The sequence below is a fragment of the Zosterops lateralis genome, assembly GCF_965231275.1.
Source record: "Zosterops lateralis genome assembly, chromosome: 29".
Taxonomy (NCBI): Eukaryota; Metazoa; Chordata; class Aves; order Passeriformes; family Zosteropidae; genus Zosterops; species Zosterops lateralis.
In genome coordinates, this window is record NC_139789.1 from 2,707,512 (window position 1) to 2,718,303 (window position 10,792).

Genomic DNA, 10,792 nt, shown 5'->3' on the forward strand with positions numbered 1-10,792 from the left:
TTTAGTGATGTTAACTCAGTTAACCCATCTGTGCTGGAGATGAGCCCTGCCAAGAGTTGTCCTGCCTTTGAGGGTGGAGTCAAGCTCTGCCCTGGTTTTCAGAGGAGGATGCTCCTGGCCAGGCCTGCGTTGTGTTGGTTCTTCCCTGGAATACAACTGATGAAGTTTGGTTTATTTTTAAGTCATTCTTGTTCACCATTTATGATCTGACTGTTACTGAAATGTGTGGGTATCTCAGAAATAACGATGTCTGTGTGCTTCCACTTCTGAAATCTGAGGTCTGAGAGTGAAACCAGAAGTGGTTACCAAAAAATGTGTCCAAGTATATTTTCAGTTTACTTCCATTTTGTCCTTCTGCAGTTGCTGAGGTTGAGCAGTGTGGTTTAGAGCTGGGGAAAGCTCCTGTCTTGCAGTTCAGATTTGATGGTGGAGGGCTAAGCTGCTGGTCATTTTGGAAATGCTTAAATTTTGTTTATGTAAAAAAGTACTGTGCATCTTATCTCCCCCTGCCCTTCCTCCCTCCTTCCCTGAATGGCCCCATTTAGGAACAGGGTCCGTGCTCTTTGGAGGCCTTTGAATATTTCCAAATTTCAGGAAATGACAAACTATTACTTGATAAATTCCATCTCTTTCTCCACTGCTTCCATTTCTGATGCAATTGATGGCCCTTGACTGCACTGGGTGAAGTGATGCCCAAAGCTCATCACAGCTTTCAGATTCACCCAAAATGCCTGTGCTGATGCTCCTCTGTTTGAGGAAACATCAGGAACCAGACCCAGCCCTTTCCCTGGTGGTACAAAAACTGATTGAGGAATTCCCTCCCAATGCAAGCTTTAAATCTTGTTCCTTGCTGAGTTTGTTGCTGCTGTAAGGGGTCAACTCACTTGTGTGTCCTCCAGGGTGAGATGAGGCTTGACAATCTTTATTTCAGCATGCCAGTATAACCAGTTCTGTGAGCTCCAACAAATGTGAATAAGTTTACAAGGTGATATTTTTTTGTCAATTTTGTAAACAAGTTCAAATGAAGTTTACTATGTGCGTACCTGCTGTGTACTCTCATTTGTGCATGACTCAGTTTCTCTGCTACTGCTTTCTCCTACCTCTCTCGCAAAATTTCTCCTTCTAATCCTAAAACCTGACGTTAAAACACTGCCCTGTCTTCCTTGTCACCGGATGACATGAAATGGCTCATCAGCAAATCTTTGGGGAGTCGCCATTACCTAAAGCGCGTGTTTTCATGGCCAAATTAACGCTGCAGAAATGTCTCTTGACAGGGTGCATGGATGAACCGGGCTCTACACCCCTCCTGCCTGCCAGGTACTCACCCATCCTTTACCCGCCTTCCTGGCGTGAGTTTTAAAGGTCGGGAGCGACGGTCCCGGTGCCGCCGAGCCCTGACCTTCGCTCCGGCCCTGCCCTGGCGCTGCCCTGCGCTCCGGTGTGTGAGGGCCGGTACTGCCGAGCCCTGGGGCGGCTCTGCCTCCCCGAACGGGCCCGGGAACCCTCGGGCTGCGGGGACACGGCGGGGCCGGGCAGGCACCGAGGGGTGCAAGGGACACGGCCCGGAGCCGTGCAGGGATAGAGGGGACACGGCCCGGAGCCCTGCGGGGCCGGCGCTGAGGGGGCCAGGGAACACGGCCCGGAGCCCTGAGGGAGTCCAGGGGACACGGCCGGGAATCGTGCGGACCTGGCACTGAGGGGTCCCGGGGTCACGGCCCGGAGCCCTGTGGGTGTCCAGGGGTCACGGCCCGGAGTCCTGCGGGGCCGGTCCCCTCAGTGAGGCGGCGGGGCCGGGCCGGGCCGGGCCGGGCGGGGCGGGCGGAGGAAGTGACGCTCCGGGCCCGCCGGGGCCCCGCGCCCGCCCCGCCCCAGGAAGCGACGCGCTGGCGGCCGCGGTGACGTTCGGCGGCGGCTGCGGAGCGATGGCGGCGCCGCTGGCGGCTCCGGGCGGTGCCGGGGCCGGGCCCGGGGCCGGGGCCGGGGCGGGGGCGGCGCGGGGCGGGCGCGGGCCGGCGCTGCGGGAGGGGGCGCGGGTGTCCGCGCTGTGCCTCGCCTGGTACGGGCTCAGCGCCGGCGGCAACGTGGTCAACAAGCTGCTGCTGGGCGGGTTCCCGCGGCCCGTCACCGTGTCCCTGTTCCACATCCTGGGGCTGTGCGGGCTCCTGCCGCCGCTGCTCCGCGCCTGGCGCGTCCCGCCCGCCGGGCCCGCGCAGCTCCCGCCCCGCGCCTACCCCCGCTACATCCTCCCGCTCGCCTTCGGAAAGTACTTCGCCTCCGTGTCCGCGCACGTCTCGCTCTGGCGGGTCCCCGTGTCCTACGCGCACACAGGTGAGCGCTGCGGGCTGCCCGGGGGATGGCCCAGCCCCGGCTGTGCTCGTCAGGAGGTGCCCGGGGGGATGTCCTGGGGGACACTCGGGTTAGCGCCCAGTGGGGTGAACTGAAGCCCGGTGTGAGCTCGTATGGGCACCTGGTGCGGTGTCCCAGTGTCCACTGTGTCCTGTGAGTGTGTACCCAGTGCTCACTGTGTCCTGTGTGTGCCCAGTGCAGTGTTCCAGTGCCCACTGTGAGTGTCCTGTGTGCACCCAGTGCAGTGTCCCAGTGCCCATTGTGTCTGTCCTGTGGGTGCCCAGTTTTAGTGTCCCAATACCCACTCTGTACTCATACTGGTATCCACTGAGTTATCCCAGTGCCCACCGTATGCTCATGCAGGTGCCCAGAGCAGTGTCCCATCCCCAGTGTGTGCTGGCAGCAGCTCCAGGGGCAGTGCCCCAGTCTGTGCCCTCTGGGTGCCCAGAGCACCAAGGTCCAGTCCCTGCAAGTGCTCAGGACAGTGACAGGGAGGGAGGGAGGATCCATCCTGGGCTGCTCCATCCCTCTGCTCGTGGTGGTTGATGGAGCTGTCCCAAGCCTCAGGTCCCCACTGAGGTTCTGTTCCTGTCCCCAGTGAAAGCCACGATGCCCATCTGGGTGGTTCTGCTGTCACGGATCATCATGAAGGAGAAGCAGACGACGAAGGTGCGGACAGGTTTGCTCAGGTTTCTTTCCTTGGCGCTGCTTGGGGGGTGCTGTGCTGGCTGGGGGCAGCAGAGCTTAGGCTTTGGGTGGATTTTGTGACTGGAATTAAATGATGCAGATTTAAAAAATCTCTTTTCCTTTTATTGTGAGTGTAAAATGCACCTGAACAATGAGCAGGGTGATGGTGTCTGATGCCCTGGAGTTGTCAATGTCTACTGCAGTGACTTAAAATTCCCTGAACTACAGTAGTGAAAAGGTTGATCCCTCAATCAGCAGGATGGGTAAACTCAGTTGAAAACTCCCAGCAGATGCAATTTACCCCTCTGTCCCTGTTCCAGGTGTACCTGTCTCTGATCCCCATCATCACTGGTGTCCTGCTGGCCACGGTCACAGAGCTGTCCTTTGACATGTGGGGACTCATCAGTGCACTTGCTGCTACTCTCTGCTTTTCACTTCAGAACATCTTCTCAAAGAAGGTACCAGCTCTGTTCACCCTTGACACGGTGTCACCAATGACGGGGTGTAATTTCCATTACATAAGTGGGGGTTTTTTGTTGGCTTTGCAGTCAGACAAGCCCAGAGGGATGGTTGTTATTTTGGGTGTGTGTTCCCTGCAGCTCTTCCTACCTGTTGAAGCTGTTACACTGAGTTTATCCTGAGGCCTTTCTTTATCCTCAGTATGGATTTTTTTTTCTGATGGCAGTTCAGTAGTGCTTAAATTCAACAGTTCATTGAAAGCTTTTAATGTATCTTGTTCTAACAAATCATTCCTCTGTGCTAAACAAGTCACTGTCAACACCAGGCACTCCTTGAAACCACAGAAACAAAATCCAAGCATGTGGTTTGGCTTTATTTAGTTACAAAATGGTTTCTGTTTTGTAGAGCTCTTAATTTTAGTACTAATATCTTGTTGATACTAAGAGCCACCACTCAAAAAACCCACTGTTTTTCAAAGAGACATCAGTTCTTCTTACTATAAGAATATTTATTTATTTTCCTAGCTTCCCTGTCCCCTAGAGCAGTTTCTGTTTCCTGACTGCTGTTCAATCATGGCTCTTGTCAGGTGTTGAGAGATTCCCGAATTCATCATCTGCGGTTGCTGAACATCCTGGGGTGCCACGCTGTGTTCTTCATGATCCCAACGTGGGTTCTGGTGGATCTTTCTTCTTTCTTGGTAGAGAATGACTTGGTAAGTGCTGTATTTGGAGAACTGTTTGCTGTTATGAAGGAAAAGAGCAAAAAAATAAATAAATAAGAAACAAACTCCAGCACCCAACCAGAAAAGTGCCCTGAAGTGTTTCAGTGTAGTTCTTGTCAGTGTGGAAGGAAGTGTTGGGAAACACCTGCAAATGGTTTCACAAGAGTTAACAAGTGTTTATTGTGGGAATTCCTGTCAGAGTTATGAGAGGCAGTTTATGGGACAGCAGAAATTTCAGGAGCTGGGAGCTGGAGACAGGAACAAACTCCCGGAGGGTGTGGGGAAGGTCCTCCTCTGCTTTCTGAGCTGAGAGTTGCAGAAAGCAAAGTGCTTGGAGGCCTCTTTAGAGCTCAGTGCAGAGATTGCTCCCTCCAATGGCAGGCAAGGAGTGCCTCAGGCTGTGTTTGTGTTGTTACCTGAAACCCGAGATAATTTTTTTCTCCTGCTGTTTACTTTGCCAACAGAGCTCGATGTCTCATTGGTCCTGGACCTTGATGCTGCTTATAATCAGTGGATTCTGTAATTTTGCCCAGAACGTCATTGCCTTTAGTATCCTTAACCTGATCAGCCCCCTGAGTTACTCTGTGGCCAACGCCACCAAGAGGATCATGGTGATCACCGTGTCCCTGATCATGCTGCGCAACCCCGTCACCAGCACCAACGTCCTGGGCATGATGACAGCCATCCTGGGGGTCTTCTTGTACAACAAGGTGAGGCACTTCTGTGTTTATCCATCCAGGAAGCACAGCTGAAGGAGTCCAGGAGCTCTGAATTCTTTTTTTTTTTGTATGAATTAAGAGCTACTTGAGGGAAAATAGACAACACAGAGGCCACAAGGCTCCACTGCAAGGGAGGGATGAGTGTGGCCCAGGTGAAGGACTGGGGTCACACCAGCTGCTGGGCCTCTCACAAAAGGAAATTTTGATTTTCAGCTTTTCTTGCAAAGGGGAAGATAGGGAAGTAACTCAAAATTCTCTTGAGTGGAAGATCAGCTTGTTTGTTTGGTGTGTGAGAGGAGTGAGGTTTTTATTAGAAGCCACTGATATTTTAAAACTATAACAAAAAAAAGTGACATGACTGAAGAACTGTCTACTTTGTGCTGGGTATGTGAATATGTCCAGATGGTATCTTAGGTGATATCTAAGAAAATTTACCTTCACTGAAGGGTTGTCAGGCTTTGGCAGGGGCTGCCCAGGGAGGTTTGGAGTCCCCATCTCTGGAGATGTCCAGGAAAGGGCTGGAGGTGGCACTCGGTGCTCTGGGCTGGGGACAAGCTGGGGACAGGTCACAGACTTCCCCAGCCTAAACCATTCTGTGAAAAACTTCCTTCCCCAGACAAAATACGATGCAAACCAAGAGGCAAAGAAGCAGCAGCTGCTCCCAGTCACCACTGGAGACCTGGTGACCTTGGACAGGCACCGGAGCCCCGCGGAGAAGTCCCAGAACGGACTGACGGCCTTTGCCCAGCACGGAGACTTTCAGTACGGCCGCAGCAACGTCCTCACAGACCACTTCCAGTACAGCAGGCAGAGCTACCCCACCTCCTACAACCACAACAGGTTTGATATTTAGGATCCTGGCAGACAGGTACAGACTGTGATATCAGAGTGTCCCCAGCATTATCAGAAAAACTTTCAGTACATCCATGAATGTCGCCAAGCCATTGAACTGTGCAGGTTTGGCAGCAGGGCAGGTGGAAGGGGAGTGGTGCACGACCTGCAGCTGCTGCTGGGCAGAGCTTTAAAACCTGGAACAGCCAGACCTGAAACTGGAACCAAACCCACAGAGCAGATTCTGGTGAGGTGCAGGTGTCACTGCTGAGTGGAACATCTGTCACTGCTCCTTTCAGAGTCTGCCAGCTCGTTGTTCTCTTGGCAGCTGAATTCTGGCCAGTATCTTGTTTCCATGCTGGTAATATCACCTTTAACTTGTTCTCTAATAACGGTTCAATGATACTTTTAATGAAGCTTTCAGAAAGAAGTGAAAGCAAGGGGTACTTGTGCTTATCAGGATTTGTCTGAGGAGGATTGGCTGAGGTGGATCAGTGCAGGCAGGTAAACTCCAGTTCATCTCCAGCATCTGTGGAACTTCTTGTGGATATTCACAACTCTTGTGCCTCTGCCTTCAGTCCTGGATGACAAACCAGAAGTGTTTCTGGAGGAGCAGGCAGTGGAAGGATTGATCTCTCCCAGAACTGCTTCAGACACAGACAAACACAGTTCTCCAAATCACTGGTCATGGCAGAGAACAACCAAGCCCAACTTAAAATCATCATTGTTTTCTGAATCATGTAGTCCTGTAAGTCCAGACATTGCTGTCCCTTGGCCATGCAGGAAACTCCTTCACAAATAAAAACGTTTGGAATAATATGATTTTATTTTTTTACTTCCTTCCCACCTGTTCTTTCAAAACTGTTTTGTTGCTTTAGAAATTGAAAGGTGAAAGGTGTTTTGTTCTCAGTTTTATGCCTAAGTTATGCTCTCTTATATGATTCATATATTTTGAATGCAATGATTTGAACAATCATCATTATTAATTGTTTCTTAAATCTTTTTAGCCCCTATTTGTTTGGGTTTTTTTAAATTTCTTAATTACTGCTGTTGGAGTAGCTGTGTGGATTTAGCCTGACTTCCACTTCCTGCTGGAAGAAGTTAAATTTTGTATCCTGTGCTGTTCCTGCAACTCCCCTGGCTCGAATAGGAAATTAAAGAAAAATTGTTTGAATCAGCAGTAAATAGATAATTTATGGTTAAGAGCTGATTCAGTATAAATTCTAGACAAGGTGATTGTGTGTGTCAGGTACTGCATTTGTGCTTGGAAGGGATGAAACTTGGCTTTCATTCCTTTGAATGAAATTCCTTGGAATGAAGTGAAACTCAGCTTGGAACTTGGGTTTCACTGAATCAGATTTTTCTGTCGTTGCTTTAGCAAAAGATTTTAGGGGCCTTCTTTCCTTCCCAGACTGTTGTACAGTGAGACTTTGATAGCATAAGTTTTATGCTTTTAACCAGAGAGGTACCAGACACCAGTGATAACATTCAGGGAGTGGCACAGAACACTCCCCTTATTTATTGCTTTACAAATGACCATTTCCATGATGTGAGATGATGATTTGGCTCCTTTCTGGATAATAAAGAATTTATTTTTAAGTGCAAAATCAAGCTGATCTTATTCTTTTGGCTGCTGGGGTGGTAGTTACATGAACAGCCTTCCACCAGAGAGTCCAAAAGAGGAAATGGTCCTTCTGAAACTGCAGAGATGGGTTAAAAATGCTGCTGCTGTGTGTGAGCAGAACTTCTTGCCTTGACTGGAGTTCAGTCTGTTCATGCAGCTGAGAACTTGGGCTTTTGGTAGAAAATCTAAATAAATCTGTTCCTAACCTGGGTGAACAAGATCATGAGGAAATCTTTCCTTCAGATGAAGTTTCTTTTGCTGTTCCAGTATTAATGTATGTATAATTATTTCTTTTTTAACATGGGGAAAGTGCCAAATGTGTGTTTCTAGGGCTCACTTCCCAGCATTTCAGTGCTTTTGGTGGACTCTGGATTTGGATGGTGCTGACTGGAAGAGACTGATTTGAGGATGAGAGATTCAGGCTGAGATTTTGGAGAGGGGCAGAAGTTCTCCAGCTGCTTCCAAAGGGAGCTGGTTGTGACCTGTTAAATTCCTGCACACCCTGAATCGTGGTCTTCGTGCCTCAGTTTCCCTTTTGGAAAATGGAGATGATTCTTCTCTACATCACAGGGGGTAAAATACCAGGAAATAGTGGCAGTGCAAGCCCCAGAGATGTCCAGGCATCCTCTGCTGTGTCTGCTGCTGTGCCACGTTCCTACAACCTTTATTTACTCTGCTGTGGGGAGTAAATAAAAACCAGACCAGAGGCTTTATTAAATATGTTCACATTCGTTTCCTTTTAAAGAACATAACCAAACTTTTTCTGGCAAGTGTTTTCAGGGTAGGCTTGCCCTGCACACTTACCATGGCAGGTTTTGAGCTCAGCTTTTCCTGTATCTTGGCAGCAGGTGAGGGTTTCCTGTTCAGAACCCAAATTCCAGTCTGGGCCTGTGGCTTCAAACACTCCTGTGCTTGCAGGGACTGGCCCAAGGTGAGGATATCCCATGAGGATAATGGGTTCATTTAGGGCCCAGGGAGTGAATCTCTTCCCTTGGGAGTTCCTGCAGCTCCAGCCCAGGAGTGTGGGCAGCAGGGATGGCTGGGTGGGGTACGAGGTGAGTCGGTTACACAGGGTGGTTTTGCTGGATCCCAAATCCCAATCCTTAAGCAATATTGCCCACGTTCAGGGAAAGGAACTTCCTGACACTGCTGTAATAAACATTTTAATCTTGGACCTCTGCAAGGTTTTTTGTTTGGCCAAGTGAGATGTTTGTTTTAAGCTGGTTTGTAAATGAGTGGTGTGTTTGACTCTGTCTGTAGAAAGTACAGAAACACTGGAATAAAGAGGGCAAAATCTGCACAACTGTGTACAGTGACCCTGTTCTTAAATCACAGCTAAGGGGCTTGGTTTGGGTTTATTCCTTGCAGGAATTCCTTGGGAGCGTCATAAAGCCACTGGTGAGGAGTTGGGTGGATATTCTGCTGTGAGTGATGCCTCACACACAAATGTAACCAGGGTTAGAACACAGGCACTGGATTCCCTGGAGATATTCTGATTTCCACTACGTATTTTTTACACATAAATACATCACAACATTGAAAAAGTTCTTCCCCAAGCAGTCCTGGGTAGTTGTGGAAATAAGAAACCCAATCTCTCCTCACTCCACGTGGGTGTTCTGTTGTAGTTCCCAAGAGTATTTGGTGCTCTTTCAAGAAAGCTTAAAAATATTCCCCCTGCAGGTTCAATTTTAGTACCCAGTGGTGGTATCTTTATCATCTGGTAAAATGCTTGTGGTTTTTAAATAAATGAATGCTAAATAAATTTGAGGCAAGACTTAGGCTTTGTAAGTGCACAGTGATTTGTAAAAATGGTTTTGGTATTTTGGGGTCAACTCACAATGATTTCCAAAGCTCAGTTTTCCTTTCTAATCTTTGTTCAAACCCCTTTTTTTCTGATGCAGCATTTTGCAGCAGAAGGAACTTCTGCCATGCAGCTCTTTGTGAAACAGGTGCAATATAAATAAAGGGAAAATTTTGTTTTTCCAAGGCTTAAATTTCTGGGTCGTGCTGTGAGCTGTTAAAAATAATTCTGAAATCTCTTTGTGGTGATGTTCCAGGGCAGTGAAACAAATTTGTTAACCCTGTGACAAGTGATACACTCACAGTGTGTAGATATCCAAGGGACAACCTTTTTTTTTTTGTTGCTTTTTTTTAATGTTAGACCTCTCTAAATTGATGGGAATATGGGTGAGTTTCCCAAAAAACCCAAACCAACCCCACACTCCTTCCTGTGTGGAATCTTGCCCTTCAGCAAAAGAACTTTTTTGTGTTGTTTTCCTGTTCTCCGAGTGTTTTGTTCTGTGAAGTTCTGGATGTCACTCAGGTCCCTGTGGATCCTGCTGGGATCCCTTATGGAATAAAAACACTGGTGACTTCCAGCTCCTGGGACTCTTTCCTGCCTTACACCAGGACTGGTTTTTGGTGAACCCCTCTGGAGCTTTTGAGACATTTTGTGGATAAACCATTGCAGGAATGGTGGTGCTGGGATGGAAGGTGGCAGCAGGAAAACTTCTATATTGGCCAAAATTTGAAGTTCATCTGCTCTTCTGGGATCTGTGAATCTCCAGGACAGCAGAGTGGCCCAGAATCATGGCCAGAGTCTGTATGATGATGATTTTTTCCATTAGTTATTTGGATACTTGAGAATATCCACCTTTCTGAGGTTTTGTATCTGTAGATGACACAGTGGGTTCTTCACACAACGTCTGGAAGATAATAAACAGTTCTGCCTTTTTGTGAGGACATCTCAGTGTCCTCTGTGTGATGGGAAACCCTATGAGAGGTGAAGGTAACACCTGAAAATAACAACTGGCCCTCAGTCCTTGCAGATCTTGTGTGGGAGATCTGCTCCACACAGCACAAAACCACAGTCTTATTGTTCTGTGTCCTTATTCCTGTATCCTTTTAGCTTTAGGCCTATATATCTACACTGCTATGAAAGATTTCTGCTTTTTCTATTTCCCACACTTGCATGTGTGAAATTTTAGGAGGCAGGATCCTGATGTGAGTCCAGAGGGGGATTCCATCTCCTAAACTGTAAATGGTGGAGGATTTCTCTCAGGCAAAAGCTGCCAGGACTGACAGCTCTGGCTGACCTTGGACTCCTGGGGGTCACCTCTCAACTGGCCCTGAGATAAGGGGGTGTTTGATGGCACGTGGGCATGGCTGCAAGTTTGGGTTTGGGATGACACGGCCACTGTGTCCCATTGCCATACTGAGAGTCTCTGTCCACCACCCCGAGTGTGGCACTGTGACTTTTGGCCTGCCCTGCTATGTTGGAGGCAGCCAACTTGGACTTCCAGCCTGCAACACCTTCTTGAGTGTGACCAAAACTGACTTCTGGCCAAGCCTACCACCTTGGGTGTGGCACACCCGAGTTCTGGCCATGCCCACCTTGGGTGTGGC

The 10,792-nt window shown here is 48.9% G+C and overlaps 1 protein-coding gene across 1 annotated transcript; it reads left to right on the forward strand.

The window, feature by feature from the left end:
* Nucleotides 1–1,922: 1,922 nt before the first annotated feature.
* On the forward strand, nucleotides 1,923–7,374 carry SLC35E1 (solute carrier family 35 member E1; the record flags this gene model as incomplete). Its single annotated transcript, XM_083880103.1, has 6 exons — nucleotides 1,923–2,328; nucleotides 2,945–3,015; nucleotides 3,354–3,491; nucleotides 4,079–4,204; nucleotides 4,678–4,923; nucleotides 5,549–7,374. 6 exons carry the CDS (start codon nucleotides 1,923–1,925, stop codon nucleotides 5,783–5,785), a joined length of 1,224 nt encoding a protein of 407 aa, XP_083736229.1. The 3' UTR covers nucleotides 5,786–7,374.
* Nucleotides 7,375–10,792: the final 3,418 nt, after the last annotated feature.